Source organism: Schistocerca cancellata, chromosome 2 (genome assembly GCF_023864275.1).
Source record: "Schistocerca cancellata isolate TAMUIC-IGC-003103 chromosome 2, iqSchCanc2.1, whole genome shotgun sequence".
NCBI classification, from domain to species: domain Eukaryota; kingdom Metazoa; phylum Arthropoda; class Insecta; order Orthoptera; family Acrididae; genus Schistocerca; species Schistocerca cancellata.
The window spans coordinates 171,891,225-171,912,301 of NC_064627.1; the positions used below are offsets into that span (position 1 = coordinate 171,891,225).

At 41.1% G+C, this 21,077-nt stretch overlaps 1 protein-coding gene across 1 annotated transcript in view; it reads right to left on the reverse strand.

The window, feature by feature from the left end:
• Positions 1 to 21,077, reverse strand: part of LOC126161492 (uncharacterized) — a 307,720-nt gene that overhangs the window by 173,677 nt on the left and 112,966 nt on the right. The window contains exons 10-11 of the mRNA XM_049917389.1: positions 9,203 to 9,420; positions 5,699 to 5,918 (exon numbers count right to left, since the gene is read on the reverse strand). Of these exons, the coding sequence (XP_049773346.1) occupies positions 5,699 to 5,918; positions 9,203 to 9,420 (438 nt within the window). The remainder of the gene's footprint in view (positions 1 to 5,698; positions 5,919 to 9,202; positions 9,421 to 21,077) is intronic.

Below are 21,077 nucleotides of genomic sequence, written 5' to 3' on the forward strand. Positions count from 1 at the left end.
TCTCTTCACTAAGATGAGCATTGAAGACAGCCTTTCTTGTTGAAATTCCATGATCACCAAGTGGGTCTGCAGTTTCCTTGAACCTCCCATCATAGATCTGTGCCTTTGGACTCTACCAGGGCTTCACATGGAGGACATGGATGACATCTCTGTGCTTTTGTCTTCTTGATGAAGGGTCATAATCCTCAACTTCACATCTGACGTCTGACAAGCAACGAAGGATATGGTACAGTCCAAAGGAGCACTTTAGTAGCTTTCCACATAGGTGTAATAATCCATACAAAGCCTCCCAGGCTGTATCTCAATGACATATGCTTGGTGTTATAGCACACCACCTTTCTCCAGGGTGTCCAGGGATCGTACACAAGCCATCTGCCTTGCTCCTTCAGTACTGCCGACAAGGAATTTCATGTAATCATCATCTGGTCGGAAAGGGAACAGTGTAGCCACTGTCATTTCGGCCTTATTACCATGGAGCAGAAAGAGCGGTGTGAGCCCATGAAGTCTTTGCTTCGTGGTTTGTAAGTGAATGTCACAAGAGACAGTAAGGTCCCCCCCCCCCCCTCTCTCTCTCTCTCTCTCTCTCTCTCTCTCTGTCTCTCTCTCTGTGTGTGTGTGTGTGTGTGTGTGTGTGTGTGTGTGTGTGTGTGTTCGACGTCAACATATATTGAGAACACACATTCCAGCATTTTATTAAAGCATTCTGTGAAGCCATTCTTTTGTGGATGGTAGCCAGTTGTCATCCTGTGGGTGATGTCACAACATGGAATTATATCCAATACTAGTCTTGACTGGATAACTTTTCTACGACCAGGGACTATCACATGGGCTGCTATGCACTTCAAAATAATGTCTTCTACAAGGAACTTTCCAATTTCTGGAGCATCAACAGTCGGCACAGCCTTGGTGGCAGCTTAGCAGGTGAGGTAGTTGTACAGACTATTATCCATTAATTCCTGTTTGACGGCTTTGGGAGCCTCCCCAAGAGTTCAATTCCAGTTCAATTGTATGCCATTGCTGTAGGTGAGACTCATATCAGATGCCCCGAAGGTAGCTGTGGCAAGTGCTTCTGTCCGTGGTATTCCTTACAGTGGTTCACATAGCGTCTAACAGACCCCATCACATCATAGTTCCTCTTAGACAATGTTCAGTTTATTAATTGGAATACCCCTTGACAGTTCCTCATTCTTCAATGCTTCCACAGTTTTCAACAAAGCTTTAACTTCCCTCTGTTCAGAAGCAATGTCATTTAATCAACAATGAGAGATTTTGTCCATGTTGCTTTGTTCCAATAAAGGATATCTTGAAAAAACCTCAGTGCCCATCTTGCCAGTCGACAAAACACATTTATTGTAAAGTAGCAGAATGAAAACCTCAATCCTGGCCAAATGAACCATATGACACCACATCGTGATGTGTACATGAAGTACTCAATCCTAATGAGTACACATTCTGTCAGACAAGTCCAACAGAACAGACACCACACACTTTTATAATCCAGTGGCTGTGAATATCATTATTTAGTGAATTTTTTTTTCCAACAGCAGCTGCATTAGAGCATTGAAGCTAATGAATTACGCGAGTTGAAAATTTGTGCCAAAATGGGACTCTAACCGTGCTTCCTTAATGACAAGGGAAGATCTATCTTCCACCTCATTCCAGGAAAATCTGGCATTTCCGTAGAGTAATTCTTTATGTGTCTTGGTACAAGAGTCCTTTATGAATCGCCAGCAGTACGAACACGTTCCGAGGAAACTTCTCGAATCACAAGTGTTTTGAAGAGTTGAAAAAAATCTGTGACTGCTCTTATTTTCTCTTATGAGGATGGATTCCATCACCATTCACTAGGAACACCAAGATTCTTATTTCTTGGGCAACAAAGAGGAACTTTTTCAGATTCAGGTGCAGATCTATAACATGGCTGTCAGGTGGCATACATTCAAAGCTAGCTGGAGCATTACACAACCAAATCAACATAACTTTAAACTCTTAGATCTATCAGGAGTTACGAAGGCAGTATTTTCCCAGTCAGCCCCACCAACCTCAATTTGCCACTAGCCTGGCCTCAAGTACATAGTAGAGAAACACTTTGCTCCTTTCAAGCAGTCCAGGGTATCATCATAATTTTGTTCAGATTGATGCCAAAGATCAACACACTTCTTCAACATTCTCTATTACCTCCTCGCATATAGGTTCAATGTTTATGGCTGCTGTCTGTTGTGTACTCTGTCCAGCGAAGCAAGGTATGGTCAACTTCCGTAATTGGCACAGGACCACATTCGGTAGTTGATCCTACCTCTTTCATCAGACACTTCTGAAGAAATAAGCTCCATTCGAGACACTCACCAATATATGCTAAACAGCTAGTTACAAGTAACAGCAAAGGAAGTACCCCTGGAATAAGAACTGCCAACACATTGTAAATTACCAACAACAGGAATGGTTCGAGAAACATAGCTGTGATACTGTAGTTGTCAAATTTGACAGGAAGCCATTGATCAAATTAAATAGACTCTATACTGGCTGTGGTCGATGTTTGGCTCATTCTATAAATGGGGTATTGTGGAGTCTCCGAGTTGTGACTCTGGTGTGCTGAAACCACCTATCAGACATATAATTGATGAGTGCATCTTACAATGCTATAAGGGCATGTTGAATGATTTTATGAATGCCCATTCCACAACAGTGGAATGGTATAGAAATCTAGATATTGCAAGTACGATTGTGTTGTTTCCCTAGGAAGTTGGGCCCTATTCTTCAACTTTTCTTCTACTAAGCATACTTGCTGCTGACTGTCACCAATCAGTCCGACCTGAAATTTGTCCCAGATACTGAGCTTCTATTCAGTGGGCTGTGCCTTCCAAGTACAAGTTACACATTTGCCAAACACATCACGTTGCCTCACGTTGTCTTTGGTGACTCAGTCAAATCCTTTTAGCCATTTTGTCGGATCTTTACCAGCATCTCCAGAAAACACTGATGGATGTCTGATGTGCAGCCGACATACTGACGGTTTAGCATCTACTGGCCTCTTCAATATATAGGCCTTAAGAATGATGTATCATTTGTATTCTGGTTCCTGTCCATGTAGGAGAGTGCTTCTACATTGCCAAATTGGAACCACCATGATACAGATGTTTTGAAATACTCACTGTCTCCACTGAACAATTTCACACTGTAACCACACTCTTGTTGAAATCTGAAAGCTATGTCATCAATATAAGATAACACTTAGCACTGGAATCAAGTTTACTAAGAACACCAATATACAACCAGAACAGAATTGACTTGGATGGAGAGTGCAGGTATTAGCACAAATATTGAATATTCCAGAATGCTAGTATTTACACAATCATTGAATATTTCAGCTATACAAACATAAGATCTTTCAAAAATCGTCCAGAAATGATAAATATGAAATAACAAATAATTGTTGGTGGTCAGGTTTTAACTGGAGACCTGCAGCTAGCCAGTCAGTGACGCTAACCACTTGACTCGATCGATGGCACCAGAGCTCATAGAAATGCTGTAAGATGGGCCACACAGGAGACTTTAACAAAATTTCCTTTGTAGACTGGCTGCACTTTCCCATTATTCTGCCAATCAATTGAAATCCATCACCTACCTTGTCTATGAGTGAGTGAGCCTACATGATCATTCCATTTCACATCCCTGCAATTGTTACACCTCAGCAGATTACAACTGTGACTCACTGATATTGTAGTTAGAAGACAGTACTTTCCTGTGTTTTGTGAAATACACAATTTTACATTCAAGAACATTTAAAACAAGTCACCAATCTGTAAAACACTTTGAAATCTCACTACATATATGACTTTATACGTAACTGCACAAGAAGAATGCCAGTTCAATGTTTTCAGTTATAGCTAAGTTTTTTTAATCACTTCCTCTAATAATTTATGGACGTAAAATGGTGACAGCTTGTTACACACTCCTCCTTTTATTTTAATTTTAGTGATCCATTACTATTTAAATATTTCCTTTGACTTACTACACAATGGCATGCAAGCCAACAGAGCTACATTAGGTAGTTGGGCCACTAGTGAGTGCTCATACCCATCTCATGTACTGTGAGGTTTTCATACCCCGTAAAAACAAAAAAGAGAAGGGTGGGGAAGGGGAGGGGCAGGGCTTCTCTGGAACTCCACAATTAACCGAGGAAATCAGGGTCCCACTTATCTGGGTAAGTTTCATACAACTGGGGGGTGGCAGGTATCTTAGAGGTTTTATGCTAACACCTATCTCCAAACATGTAACAAACCTTGCAACCCCCCTCCCCCTCCCCCACACCACTCAGCTGTTATTTTTTGAGATTTGTATCATTCTTTCAATTTGAGCAGTTAAAGTCAAGATCCCGATTCCCTGTGCCACACAACAGTGATTGAAGAAAGCATACAGCTTACAGTTATAGAGGACTGGCGACATTATTGAGTTGTGAGGGTACGAAATTTTCCTTGGTTTTATAAGTAATAATTCTGATGAATGTAGGGGACTGGTGGGAAAAATCACATACTGTAGCAGCATTTTAATGAACCAGAATGACAAGTTCCACATTAGTGGGAAGAGCAGCTCAAAGATTAAGATTATCCCTAGTTGGGATCACAGTTTGTTGTTGTTGTTGTTGTTGTTGTTGTTGTCTGTCTGTCTGAGGTATTCCTTTTGGGCTCTGTATGGCACAGAGTTCGGTTGAGCTGTGTCTAATGCCACCCACAAGCGCAACAAAGAGACATCTGCACCGAACGCTGCTACAAGAAATACTGATAATCCAAATGTCTGACAGACAAGAATGTCAATGGCATTAAGACTTCTTTGTACGTTCACATTAAAAACTTCTCTCTAAATAGCAATGATAGGGAGCCATATAAAGAGTGAAGATTAAACAGTGTTTTATCTGTAAGTTTTTAAGTTGCTCCTTCAGTAGAGTTACTAATAATTACAGTTATGAGTAACTAAGGAGAATCTATTACAAGTCCATCAACTTTTGCTGCATCAGAGGAGTTTGACATACACGGACTATGTGAGAGTCCCTAAATCAGAAAGCCTGGGTTCACAAAGCCCATAATCAGCTAAATCCGTAAGGTTTACCTGAGATGTTTGTCATTTGCCTGCTATCAGCCAATGGGCCACACATTACTTACCAAATGCAACAAACTTCATGAGCCTAAAAATTCCTCCCCCCCCCCCCCCCCCCCCAAAAAAAAAAAAAAAAAGAAAAAAGAAATCACAAAGTTATGTATCCACAGTTCATTACTTACTGCACACTTCCAAGCTCTACAAAGTCAGCTCCATTGTTTGGCAAACTATGTAAGCATGCTCTTTCAGCACGAACTGTGTAAGCTTAGCACAAACTCAAATAGTCATAGTGATTTACCCAACACTGAAGAATATCTCCCACTGCACACTGCAAAAATTCAAATGAAACTTGCATTTCAACCATTTCCTTGTGCTGAGAACATAGCGTAATAAAATCTTTGTCAAAGAAGCAAATATTTAACCACCTAAAGCACAATACACATTTTTCATTTACTAATCCATTTTTCAGATGTGTATGCATAACACAGACTAAGACATATTTGTTGCCACAAAATTTCAGATTCAAAGTTTTGTACAGGAAAACAATTTCTTGGTAAAGAAAATAAAGCATTTCGTTTTCACAACAGACAAATATTTCCATTACCTGAACATAGTCATCTAGTTTCATATGAACATTATACTTCTTCTGTAGCTCTTGGAGATCTTTGAGACTGTTCACCATATGGAGTATTCTTGTCTTAGCAGCACTATACTGAGCAAAGCTTGAAGTTACACTCCCCTTTTGCATGTTCACAAGACTGCTGAGACGTTCAAGGAAATGAACAGCATTTTCAAGCCAACAAGATTTCTTGAGCTCAAAATGCCTGTAACGATCAACCATAAAACTTATAAAATAAAATCAATCATTCATAATTTCTTCTATAATCTAACTGTAACACTGTTAGAAAATAAAAACTGCCAGTAAAGAATAAAGTTACATCATCAAATTTGAATATCACAACACTGAAACATAAACAGATCAACATTATCAAGACAAAAGTTTTATCATCTGTGATGAACTGAATATTAAATCTTTGGGTAAACAGATCTTTTTCAAAACAGGATACTATTTCCTTAAAAATGTTTTGGAAACTGGATCAAATTTTGTGGCATTATCATCACTTGTTTGCAAAATGCACATGGATACAATTACTGCAGCATGAAGACCGTGAATACATTCACATCTGTTGGACGAATGTTATGAAAACAAACACTGCAAACCAACATTTCACGCAAGTCACATCCAATTAAAATCTGTAGCACAACCATCTGTATGTGGCGTGCTTATAATTATGTATTATTTATATTTTAGGACAATTAATCTGTAAAAAAAATGCACATGTTATAAGGAAAGCATGTAAACAGTCTTAAGATGAATCATAACGATTCAAAACCATTAACAGTACCCTTTGAATAAAGGAACTGAAAGTAAATTTGTGGCTGGTTGCTGTCCCAACACCATCGGCATTTGACTCAGTATCACACCTGCACTTATTGTCAGAAGTACGACCAGATGGGGTACCAAGTGAAATTTCTGAGTGGATTGAGGACTTTTTGGTGGAGAGGATGCAGCATGTCGTCTTCAGATGTAAAGGTAACTTCGGGTGTGCCCCACAAAAGTGTGCTGGGACCCTTGCTGTTCAAGTTGTATATTAAGGACCTTGCAGACAATATTTATAGAAAAATCAGGCTTTTTTGCAGATGATGAAGTTATCTATAATGAAGTTCTATCTGAAAGAAGCTGCGTAAATATTCAGCAAGATCTTGACAACATTTCAAAGTGGTGCAGAGGTCAGCAATTTGTTCTAAATGTTCAGAAATATAAAATTCTGCACTTTACAAAATGAACACACACAGTATCCTACAGTATAATATCAATGAATCACTGTTGGAATCGGCCAACTCATTCAACACTTTCTAGAGTTATGAAATGGAATGATCACATAGGTTCAGTCATGGATAAAGCAGATGGTAAACTTCGGTTCACTGGTAGAAAACTGGGGGAGCACAATCAGTCTACAAATCAGATTGCTTCTAAATCACTTGTGCGAGCAGTTCTAGAATATTGGTGAAGTGTGTGGGATCCGTACTAGACAGCACTAACAGGGGTTATTGAACATACACAGAGAAGGGTAGCATGGATGGTAAACTATCACGAGAAAGTTTATTAACAAAGTTTCAAGAAACAGCTTTAAATGATGACTCTCAGAATGTACTACAATCCCCTATGTATCACTCACATAGGAATCTAACGATAACATAAGAATAATTACTGCATGCACAGAGGCATTCAAACCATCATTCTTCCCACGCTCCAAACGTTAATGGAATAGTTAATGGAATAGGAAGAAACCCTAATACTGGTGGTTCGCAGAATATCGATGTAGATGAAACCACTAAAATCTAAAGGCTGTAAATTCAGCTAAATATTTAGGGGTTATAATTACGAATAACTTAAGCTGGAAAAATCAGATAGATAATGTTGTGGTTAAAGCAAACCAAAGACTATGATTTATTGGCAGAACACTGCAAAAATGCACCAGGTCTATTAAAGAGACTGCCTACATTACACTTGTATGTCCTCTTCTGCAGTATTGCTGCATATCTGAGAGCCCATCAGATAATATCAATGGAGGACATCGAAAAAGAAAGAAGCAGGGCAGCTCGTTTCGCACAGTCGCAAAATACGAGAGAGAGTGCCACATGTACGATACATTAATTAGGATAGAAAATATTAAAATAAAGGAGTTTTTCGTTGCGGCAGGATCATCTCATGAAATTTGAGTCACCAACTTCCTCCTCAGAGTGTGAAAAAAATTTTGTTGGTGCCCACCTACATAGCAAGGAATGATCATCACAATAAAACAAGAGATATTAGAGCTCCCACAGAAAGACTTACGTGTTCATTTTTCCTGCACACTGTTCTAGAGAGGAACATTAGAGTAATAGCTTGAAAGCGGTTCAATGAACCCTCTGCCAGGCACTTCACTTGAACTGCAGATTAATCATGTAGATGTAGATACCCTGTTCCCCTCCTCACCCCCATCACTAAGCCAAACTGCTGCTAACGTAAGGGGCAGGTGTGTGTGTCTCAAAAGCTTCAATTTAAAGCAGTCCTTTCACTGCAACCACACTTTCTGCATTCTGTAAGTGAATGGAATGGGAAGAAACCCTAATAACTGATACAATGCAAAGTACCCTCTGCCATGCCCTTCACAGTGGTATGCAAAGTGTGGATAAAAATGTAGCTTTAGATATACAGCCATTCCAGTATTATCAAGACAGAATCAGAGAGAGGCAGCAATATTGTCTGTGTGGATTTAACTCTGCTGTGGGTTGCTGCGACTCCCGCCAAAGTGGCAAACATGTCACACAGGAATGGCCATTGGCCCTCTACGGGAAATAAATAATGGCCATATAAGTCAGTCACTAGTATGCATCTCATTATTGGAGGTTCTGTAGGCCAATTACTGACCATAGATGTTACTTCACTTTCCTGTGTCTCGACTCTGATTTGGAACTCTTTATTGTCTGTTGTGTAAGGCTATTGTGGCTTTGCTCACTGGTACTGATTTCAACTCACATTACTTCATTCTTAAGATTTAATCTCTATAATGTTTCCCGCCATTAATTTAGCATCTATTTTGGTTTCCACTAACTACAGGATTTGGAGAAGTGATCTGCTGAATTTGTGTTGGGCCACAACACAAAATATAAATTAAGAATATGCAATGGGTAGAGGGTCAAATTTGAAAACTTGTTTATTCCTTGAAACAGATTAAATCACACTGCTATGTGTATATTGTTACACATCTAGCATCTCGCTGTCAAGAGCTTTGTACATATTTCCTAATCAGAATTTTGTTATAGCTCTGCAGACTTTGCTGGAGGTGCAAAAAAAATAAGCAATTGTTCAACTTCGAATTATTTGATGATACAAAACCTAAAGTGTATCTGAACAAAATGCAGAATACAGAAGACAATGTTAACCAGAACTCAGTTTTGTCAAGTAAACGCGTTAGCTGATGTTTTTACATAATGATTTCACAGAGCATTATATAACAGTGACACCAATTTCTCAAATGTCCATAATAAGCATTTAACTCACCTCACTTTTTCAAACGCCCAATCAACAATTCCATCCACTGACTGGGGGCAAACCTGAAGAACTAGTGGCACAAAGAATTGCAAAAATGGTGCCAGGTTTTCCATTTGCACATTTTGTGGAACCATTCGCAAAACATCAACAACAACTGCTGGCGACAACCTCTTCTTGAAACTGGAGACATAGCGATTCCACAAGATAGCTGCCTTCATAAAATTACCCTGAAAAAAAAAGTATGTCAAATATTTGTATCACTCTTACACACTGTCTTCTCTTCTCCTTTGCCTATGTATTTTAATGAGAAGAAAAGGTTTTGTGGGTTGAGCTAATAGACCACCATAAATAGATGTGAATGTATGAAATTAAAATAATACACTGTTGATCACCAGTAAACCAATGGCCAAATTGGCGGCATACACCTGTCAAGGTAGAACTGTTATCTATTGAAATATCAACATCAAGGAAAATTCAGAGGCAAAAAACAGCTACAAAAGCTGTCAGTACTAATTTTACTGTGAGAACTACATACACATTTCAATGTTCAGTCTGTCATATGGGTAGCTTAATTCATCAGCACACTGCAAATAATGCCAAACTGGTGCAATATGAACCAGCTATGATAGGAAGAAAGTTTTACAATTCAATGAGACATTCCTCACCTTGTTTCCAACACAACAGGAAAGACAGACTGAGGGCAGGTTAAAAAGGAAAGGAAGATCACTCTGATCTCTGGATATAAGGGATCAACTTATTGTGAGGACAATGGAAAAGGTAGATGAAATGGGGAAAAGGAATGGGGGAGGCACACATCAGACGTAGTAGGAGGTCAAACGCTATTCAAAAATTAACATTCAATTGGCTATTAAAAATTAACAAATCGTTGTAGCTTCACAGGGCTTGCAGAGTTAGAAAAGAGGATTTTGAAGGTCATGCTGCAGCCATTGTAATCCTATGGATCCTGCTGCTTCCATCATTTTTTTATGGTCACGCCATCCACTCCTGCTACTTTGCCATTCTTCATCTCCTCCTCCTGATGCTTTAAATAAAAAATGACTAACTAGCCAAATATAGGCTTGCAAATATTGTTCCTTTAAAGCTTTGAAGTATCTCTTTGATATTTGCAGGTCAGTCTCTTTCAGATTCAGATATCTTATTCACTTGTCTCTTACCTACAACCAAGCGAACATTATTGTTCCTTTTAATGACCACCAACCAAGGGCTGCAAAATTGACTCCTGGCTCGTCTGATTAATCCAGACGACAACATCCTTTGGGGTTCCTTTTCAACAGCTTCCTACCTTGCTTAACATATTTTATATGTAGGCACAAAATATGGTTTGTACAATTTTATTTTGATCCAATAAGGTGGTCCCTGCTTTTTGACTGAATTTCTCTTCATGGTTTTCCAATCAACTTGAACAATTCTTCTGCTTCTCTGGGTACCAACGTCGCAATGTCAATTTTCAAAGCGCACTTCATCTGAATTCATGTTGTTCTTCCAATTACTCTAAATTTTTAGTTATGAACTCTTAAGCTCCTGACACATTATTTTTACATCCTTCCATTTCAACTACTTGGTCAATTCATGAAAATTTCCTTTTTGTAAACTGAATTTTCTTGACTCTGCCATCTCGTCATACTCCCTCTCATTCCTTCCATAATCTACACACACCAAAAAACATTTTGCATCACCCCGGTTCCCAGATCTCTGGAAGATAGACGTTCACTGTGAATATTGTATCACAGACACAGTCCCTTTGACTGTTCAGAGATTTCCCTAAACCGGCCCAAAGATGTAAACAACCAAGCATGAACAACGCCTATTCGACGGAGGGGGTCCAACAGCCAATCAGTTCCAGTCATTCAACCACGATGGAGGTACACGGCTCATTTTGTCTGTAATTCTATCTTGCCTAGACTCTCAATACCGCAGTTCAATCTCATCTGCATTGTTACTTTGTGCCAGGAAGGGCTCTCAACAAGGGATGTGTCCAGGCATCTCTAAGCGAAACAAAGCAGTGTTGTTCAGACATACAGAGAGACAGGAACTGTCGATGACATGCCTCACTCAGGCCGCCTAACGGCTACTAGTGCAGTGGTTGACTGCTACCTATGGATTATGGCTCAGAGGAAACCTGGCAGCAATGCAGCCATGTTGAATAATGCTTTTCGTGCAGCCACAGGATGTCGTGTTACGACTTAAAATTGTGCACAATAGGCTGCATGATGCGCAATGTCACTCCTGACGTCCATGGTGAGGTCCATCCTTGCAACCACAACACCATGCAGTGCGGTACAGATGAGCCCAACAACATGCTGAATGGATCACTCAGTATTGGCATCACGTTTTCTTCACCGATAAGTGTCGCATATGCCTTCAACCAGACAATCGTCAGAGACATATTTGGAGGCAACCCGGTCAGGCTGAATGCCTTAGACACACTGTCCAGCAATTGCAGCAAGGTGGAGGTTCCCTGCTGTTTTGGGGTGGCATTATGTGGGGCCGACATACACCGCTGGTGGTCATGGAAGGCACCATAATGGCTGTATGATAGGTGAATGCTATCCTCCAGCCGATAGTGCAACCATATCAACAGCAAATTGGCAAGGAATTCATCTTCATGAGCGACAATTCATGCCCCCATCGTGCACATCTTGTGAATGACTTCCTTCAGGATAATGACATCGCTCGACTAGAGTTGCCAGCATGTTCTCCAGGCATGAACCCTATCGAACATGCCTGGGATAGATTGAAAAGGGCTGTTTATGGACGACGTGACCCACCAACCACTCTGAGGGATCTACGCCGAATTGCCATTGAGGAGTGGGACAATCTGGACCAACAGTGCCTTGATGAACTTGGGGATAGTATGCCATGACGAACACAGGCATTCATCAATGCAAGAGGACGTGCTACTGGGTATTACAGGTAACGGTGTGTACAGCAATCTGGACCACCACCTCTGAAGGTCTTGCTGTATGGTGGTACATCAGTGTGGTTTTCATGAGCAATAGAAATGGTGGAAATGGTGTTTATGTTGATCTCTGTTCCAATTTTCTGTACAGGTTCCGGAACTCCTGAAACTCAGGTGATGCAAAACTTTTTTGGATGTGTGTATTCCTGCTCCCTGCTCGGTGAGCCAATCTGATCCATTAATAAATTCCTCCTGTAACCCAGGCACCACCATGGCATCCTCTCAATATATTTCTCCATCTAATTTATCTTCTAACTGACAGCTAACTGGTTTTCCAGCTTTTCCCACAGGTTCTTTAATTTTAAAACCTGTCACAGGCAAACTGTGCATTTCCTTGCATTCTCTGCTAATAATGCATTGTAAACGTTTCTGACAATTGTGTGCATCTGGCTCCCAGAGTCAACCAGCGTCTGTTTTTCTTTCGTAGTCATCTGTTCTTATAACCAGTACCATTCTTTCATCAAATCACTTGGTCATCTCTTAATCAGTCTTTTGTTATTAAGAAAACTTTGCCAGTCTAATTCAGATTGTAATGTTGCGGTCCAGCTTTACCCATTTCAGGTCGGGTCATACCTGAAGCTACAGCCCATTTTCCATCCGATTACCTGCAAAAGGTTCTACTCCACTCACTCTCTCCCAAGTATGACATTCATTCCCATGTATATCCATTCTCCATAGCTTCTGTATTGGTAGCCACCTTGTCTTTTGCTGCGTGGCCTCCAAACTTCATTTCTTCATTCAATTTCATGCCATCCTGTCGCTTAGCGTTGATGAAATTCTCTCTTAAAAGCTTCCCATTGTCTTTCTGTTCTCTCCAGTCTCTCATCTCTGCTTGATCGACTGATGCAATGATGGTTTCTACTAAGTGGCTCACACATTTCTCGGTAATCTTTGCACCACCTACCTTACGACTGATCTTTCATTATATGGAGTACTTTAGTACTGGTTCCTTTCAAGTACCTTTTCCAAAAATTCGGCATATGCCCCAACTAATCTCCTGTTATACGGTCAGCTTCAAAGAGATATATCATCCTGTTTGCTTTGTGACAAATATTTATCCAGAAATATTTTCTCAAATTCGCAGTATGACATTAGTTCCTTTCCTAACCTCGTACCCCAATTATAGGCTTTGTTTTCCATCTGATTCATTACTACACGATTTTCATTTTACCGTCCAAATTGCAGATATCGGGTCACGAAAATTTCTAATGAAAGTTGTAGGGTGCAGTTTTCCTGTTGGATGAAATTTGCTGAATTTACAACTGTTAACGAAAACCTGTAGATCATCTTTACTAATTAATACTTGTTTGTCCAGTAAAAGTTCTCAATTACTACTTAAATTTACTTTTCACTACCAGATTGACCAGCTGCTCTACAGTTTGTTGTGCCCTTGTACAGCTTGGCTTACTCTTTCTGCCTTTTTCTCAACTTCAGGAACCCTTATGGCTTTCTTCTCTTGACACTGTGTGGCACCATTTGTGAGAAGTGAAACCGCTACCGCACTGTTCTTTAATAGTTTCCTTTTTGTGAGTTTCACCGATTTCAGCCTTTTGCAAATTAACCTTCGGCATTAATTTCTTATTCACTGCTGACTGTTCTTCTTTTATCTTCTCTATTTTTTTTACACATGTCTTTTTACATATGTCCTTTTTACATTTTATTACTAAGCTGTTAATTGTTTGTCCATGCATTTGCAATTTTACCTCTAGTTTTTTTTTTTTTATCTTCCTTCAATGCCACTGATGACTGCAGTTCTTTAAAATTTTCATTCATGAAAGCCATGCTTCTTTCCTCATCTTCTCTTCTTATTGATGTTTCTGTCATTGTACTAGAGCCTTCTCCCTATTCAATTACAATTTCTTTCTCTACCACTTTTCTGTTAATGATGTTTTCTGACTTTTTACACTTTTTATCTGCCACGCTCCCATGTTTCCTACATTGTCCATTTCACCTGTTTGCTATCATTATTTTAATAGAATTTCCTAAGGGACTTTCCACTATGCCTAATAATGTATTATCCCCCTGAATTTGGCTTTCTGTTAATGATTGATTTGAAATACTTCCTAATTCATAAAATCCACTCTTCTCACCTTGTTTTCTCTTTTTAGCTTAATCTACAGTAGTGCACAGTTGCATTTTACCCACTATTCATTTCAGAAACATTAAACAAATAAAGACAAACTTTCTGATAATACTGAAAATATTATCTTCATCACTTGCACTTTTCTTCACATGCCTTCCTACTCCACCCCTATTTGCAAGCATGTTGCATTGTGCGCAGCTCCAACCTTTCAAAAACTGTTAGTAGCCTAGGTACTTGAAACATTTACCATTTATCAGTAAACACTTCCGGCTAAGTTGCCGTGGTAGATCTGTAGAGCTTCTTCTCCCTGACGTTTCGTTCTCAACTACGGAGAACATCTTCCGAGGTGAGTCAACGACTGGCTGCTAGGAGCTGGGGCCGCCGCTTATATGGATATCGTAGAGGGCACCACCACACGTGACGTGGCGTCGATGTGCAGCTATCTCTGGCTATCGTCTGTTCTCTCGATTGCAGGCAATCGATTGTCACGTGATTGATGCAACGTCGACCGCCAATTTTAATCCTTCTTCTTTACGATTAAAATTGTATTGATGTTTGTGGATTTCAATTGCCTTCTATACATATGTGTATAATAATGCGACGTCCTCGCTAGCACGCTTGTTTCACCAAATTTTATTTTGTGATCTCCATCCTTAAAAACATGTTCCGCTACTGCCGATTTGTCGATATGTCCCAAACGACAGTTTCTTTTGTGCTCCGTCAACCGTGTATTGATGCTTCTTTTTGTAGTTCCTATGTAAACCCTGCCACAACTACACGGAATTTTATATACCCCTGCGGTGGCTAGGGGGTGACGAGCATCTTTTGTTGATCTTAGGCATTCACTAATTTTCTTAGTAGGTCTAAAAATGGTCTCTACCTGAAACTTGGCTAGTACTTTCCCAATGCGATCCGTGATATTATGGATGAACGGAAGAAATACTCTTCCAGCTGATGGTTGTTGCTGTCTCCTATTTTTAGGCATTTTTCTATTTGGATGAAGTGCTCGGTTAATCTCGTTTTTCGTATAACCATTTTTCGCAAAGGCCATTCGTAAATGATTTAGTTCTTCTTGTAAGTAGCCTGGTTCACAAATATTATTGGCCCTATCCAGTAGTGTTTTTATGAGCCCCCCTCTTTTGCCTAGGGTGGTGGTCTGAGTTCTTATGGAGGTAGCGATCAGTATGTGTACCTTTCCTGTAGACCTTATGGCCTAAGGTCCCATCCGCCCGTTTGATAACTGATACATCCAAGAAGTTAAGTTGTCCATTCTTCTCCTTCTCCATAGTAAATTTAATCTTTGGTTTGATGCTATTTAAGTGTACCAGGAAATCATTCAAGTCTTCTTCCTCATGATTCCATATTACAAAGGTATCATCCACATACCGATACCACTTCGAGGGGCTTTTTTTGGCCGACTGCAGTGCTTGATGTTCAAAATATTCCATGAATAAATTCGCAATTGCGGGACTTGGGGGGCTTCCCATGGCTACCCCATCGATCTGTTCATAAAATTCACCATTGTACTGAAAATAGGTCGAGGATAGACAGTGTTGGAACAAGGCTACTATATCAGTAGGGAACATATCGGCTATATGGGAGAGAGCTTCATCAACTGGAACCATCGTGAACAAAGACACTATATCAAAACTGACAAGGATGTGATTAGGATCGACAGTAATTTCCCTCAATTTCTCAATGAAGTGTAGAGAGCTTTTAATATGACTCTCAGTTTTGCCTATGTAAGATTGTAACAAAGAGGCAAGGTGTCTGGCTAGTTCTTGGGTAGGAGCTCCAATTGCGCTGACTATTGGTCTCAAAGGAACATCAGGCTTATGTATCTTTGGTAATCCATATAATCTCGGAGGATAAGCCTCCGTTTTACAAAGATACTTTTTAACTTCTGTAGGAATGGAAGACTGTTTTATCAGACGATTGGTGGCATTCAGCACATTCGTTGTGGGATCCTTTTGAAACTTCTTGTATGTGCTGGGTTCCAGGAGATCACTGATCTTCTTGTGATAATCCTCAGTATTCATTAAAACAGTAACATTTCCCTTGTCAGCGGCAACTATAATGACATTCTTGTCTGCATTGATCTCCCGCAATGCCTTCCCTTCCCCTTGAGACAGATTGCTGCTGGGTGGCTTAGCTTTGCGTAATATCCTAGAGGATTCCATTGCAATTTCATCAGCATTACTACGTGAGCGGATACATCAGACACGACAAGGACTGGCGGTACGTGATGGTCAACTGCTAAATCTTCATTTACTTATTAGCAATACTATGCAGTTTTGTCATTGGAACAAAGTGGACAGTTTAACATTTAGATCTATGGAGATTAGTGCAGAAGTGTCTTCGAATAGGCAGAAGGAGAAGTTTGATCGTCTACAAGAGGGTCGACAGGAAACACCGATTCCAAACAATTCCCAAACGGTTATTAATTTATCGGAAAAAGAATTGTCTAAGGAAGAACTTTCTGTTCTGTCTAAAGGAGGGAATTTTGCAATAACTCCATCCAAGGTTCCTATGGAGGACATTATTGCTAATATAGAGGCAGGAATTCGTCAGTTACCATCATATTCTGCTGATGTTCCTTGTTCCAACACTGTCTATCCTCGACTTATTTTCAGTACAATGGTGAATTTTATGAACAGATCGATGGGGTAGCCGTGGGAAGCCCCCTAAGTCCCGCAATTGCGAATTTATTCATGGAATATTTTGAACATCAAGCACTGCAGTCGGCCAAAAAAAGCCCCTCGAAGTGGTATCGGTATGTGGATGATACCTTTGTAATATGGAATCATGAGGAAGAAGACTTGAATGATTTCCTGGTACACTTAAATAGCATCAAACCAAAGATTAAATTTACTATGGAGAAGGAGAAGAATGGACAACTTAACTTCTTGGATGTATCAGTTATCAAACGGGCGGATGGGACCTTAGGCCATAAGGTCTACAGGAAAGGTACACATACTGATCGCTACCTCCATAAGAACTCAGACCACCACCCTAGGCAAAAGAGGGGGGCTCATAAAAACACTACTGGATAGGGCCAATAATATTTGTGAACCAGGCTACTTACAAGAAGAACTAAATCATTTACGAATGGCCTTTGCGAAAAATGGTTATACGAAAAACGAGATTAACCGAGCACTTCATCCAAATAGAAAAATGCCTAAAAATAGGAGACAGCAACAACCATCAGCTGGAAAAGTATTTCTTCCGTTCATCCATAATATCACGGATCGCATTGGGAAAGTACTAGCCAAGTTTCAGGTAGAGACCATTTTTAGACCTACTAAGAAAATTAGTGAATGCCTAAGATCAACAAAAGATGCTCGTCACCCCCTAGCCACCCCAGCGGTATATAAAATTCCGTGTAGTTGTGGCAGGGTTTACATAGGAACTACAAAAAGAAGCATCAATACACGGTTGACGGAGCACAAAAGAAACTGTCGTTTGGGACATATCGACAAATCGGCAGTAGCGGAACATGTTTTTAAGGATGGAGATCACAAAATAAAATTTGGTGAAACAAGCGTGCTAGCAAGGACGTCGCATTATTATACACGTATGTATAGAGAGGCAATTGAAATCCACAAACATCAATACAATTTTAATCGAAAAGAAGAAGGATTAAAATTAGCGGTCGACGTTGCATCAATCACGTGACAATCGATTGCCTGCAATCGAGAGAACAGACGATAGCCAGAGATAGTTGCACATCGAAGCCACGTGACGTGTGGTGGCGCCCTCTACGATATCCATAGAAGCGGCGGCCCCAGCTCCTAGCAGCCAGTCGTTGACTCACCTCTGAAGATGTTCTCCGTAGTTGAGAACGAAACGTCAGGGAGAAGAAGTTCTACAGATCGACCACGGCAACTTAGCCCGGAAGTGTTTACTGATGAAGACGCCGGCCGTGAAAGCCTACATGGAATGATTTACCATTTATTCTCCGACTGCCAGCAGTTGCTTGCTGTGGCTGCTCTTGTTCCTCACAGGCAGCTGCATGTGTCATCATGGCATCTGCTTACTGTATCCAAGTTGTTTGGCATTTCTTCTGCCATTCAGTGTCGTTGTAACTGCCGTCTGCTTCACGTCTGCTGTGCAGCGAGCTACCTTAATTTAAGTATTAACTGTATTTTTCTTACTTGTCACTTCTTCTTCCGTGTGTATTTGCTTTTAGGAAGCTTTAATTGTCGGGTGCTATTAATAGTGTTCCATAGATTTCGTGTTTGTTTTGAATACAGTCAGAGTCCCTTTAGTCAACCATAGTGCCAGTAGTGCTAGTGTTTGTTTTCACTACAGTCCAGAGACAGGTAGTGCTATTTTCATTGTTTTCTACAAGAAGTGGCTAGCAACCACAGTTTAGTGAATAAACAGCCACCTTTAGTGAATTAGCAGTCTAGTTAAAGGTTGATTAACTCTCTTCAGTAAATTGATTCCTTAGGATGGATAGGATGTGTGACTGCTGTGTACGGACGCAGGAGGAGCTGGCCACTGTTCGCGAACAGCTGAGCGTGTTGATGGCCACGGTCAGCCGTCTTCAGGCTGCTGCCTCGGAGTGTAGCGGCAGTGGGGAGTCTGGTGCGTTGCAAGGTACACCCCAGGTGTTACATGCTTCACCCACTCTCCCTGCTGTCGAGACATCTTCGCGGGTACCGGGCGCGGTTGGGCCACCCTCTCCCCAAGGGGAGTGGCGGGTTCAACGGCGTTCGCGGCGCACGAGGCGGAGGGTCAATGTGGAGGCTGGCCGTGTGGCATCGCCCGCTCTGCCTGTGAGTGGACATGTGGCTGCTCCTTCAGCAAGGTCTGAGCAGGCACACGGGGGGAGGGGTTTATTAGTTATTGGGAGCTCCAACGTTAGGCGGGTGATGGAGCCCCTTAGGCAAATAGCGGGAAGGTCGGGGAAGAAGGCCAGTGTTCACTCTGTCTGCTTGCCGGGGGGTCTCATCCGAGATGTGGAGGAGGCCCTACCGGCGGCGATAGAGAGCACTGGGTGCACCCGACTGCAAATTGTTGCTCATGTCGGCACCAATGACTCCTGCCGTCTGGGTTCAGAGGGCATCCTCAGTTCATACAGGCGGTTGGCGGAATTGGTGAAGGCGGAAAGCCTCGCTCACGGGGTAGAATCAGAGCTAACTATTTGTAGTATCGTTCCCAGAACCGATCGCGGTCCTCTGGTTTGGAGCCAAGTGGAAGGCTTAAACCAGAGGCTCAGACGATTCTGCGGAGATCTGGGGTGCAAATTTCTCGATCTCCGCTATCGGGTGGAGAAATGTAGGGTCCCCCTGAATAGGTCAGGCGTGCACTACACGCCGGAAGCGGCTACAAGGGTAGCGGAGTACATGTGGAGTGCACATGGGGGTTTTTTAGGTTAGAGAATCCCCTCCCTAGGCCCAACAAGACGCCTCCTGAGACGCAACAAGGTAGGAGTAGGCAAAATGCAACAGGGAATAACAATATTAATGTGCTAATAGTAAACTGCAGGAGCGTCTATAGAAAGGTCCCAGAACTGCTCTCACTAATAAACGGTCACAACGCCCATATAGTACTAGGGAGAGAAAGTTGGCTGAAACCAGACGTAAACAGTAATGAAATCCTAAACTCAGATTGGAATGTATACCGCAAGAGACAGGCTGGACAGTGAAGGGGGAGGCGTGTTTATAGCGATAAGAAGTGCAATAGTATCAAAGGAAATTGACGGAGATCCGAAATGTGAAATGATTTGGGTGAAGGTCACAGTTAAAGCAGGCTCAGACACGGTAATTGGATGTCTCTATAGGCCCCCTGGCTCAGCAGCTGTTGTGGCTGAGCACCTGAAGGATAATTTGGAAAATATTTCGAGTAGATTTCCCCACCATGTTATAGTTCTGGGTGGAGATTTTAATTTGCCGGATATAGACTGGGAGACTCAAACGTTCATAACGGATGGCAGGGACAAAGAATCCAGTGAAATTTTTTTACGTGCTTTATCTGAAAACTACCTTGAGCAGTTAAACAGAGAACCGACTCGTGGCAATAACATATTAGACCTTCTGGTGACAAACAGACCTGAACTATTTGAAAAAGTTAACGCAGAACAGGGAATCAGCGATCATAAAGCGGTTACGGCATCGATGATTTCAGCCGTAAATAGGAATATTAAAAAGGGTAGGAAGATCTTTCTGTTTAGAAAAAGTGACAAAAAGCAGATTTCAGAGTACCTGTTGGCTCAACACAAAAGTTTTTTCTCAAGTACAGATAGTGTTGAGGATCAGTGGACAAAGTTCAAAACTGTCGTACATTATGCGTTAGATGAGTATGTGCCAAGCAAGATCGTAAGAGATGGAAAAGAGCCACCGTGGTACAACAACCGAGTTAGAAAACTGCTGCGGAAGCAAAGGGAACTTCACAGCAAACATAAACATAGCCAAAGCCTTGCAGACAAACAAAAATTACGCGAAGCGAAATGTAGTGTGAGGAGGGCTACGCGAGAGGCGTTCAATGAATTCGAAAGTAAAGTTCTATGTACTGACTTGGCAGAAAATCCTAAGAAATTTTGGTCTTATGTCAAAGCGGTAGGTGGATCAAAACAAAATGTCCAGACACTCTGTGACCAAAATGGTACTAAAACAGAGGATGACAGACTAAAGGCCGAAATACTAAATGTCTTTTTCCAAAGTTGTTTCACAGAGGAAGATTGCACTGTAGTTCCTTCTCTAGATTGTCGCACAGATGACAAAATGGTAGATATCGAAATAGACGACAGAGGGATAGAGAAACAATTAAAATCGCTCAAAAGAGGAAAGGCCTCTGGACCTGATGGGATACCAGTT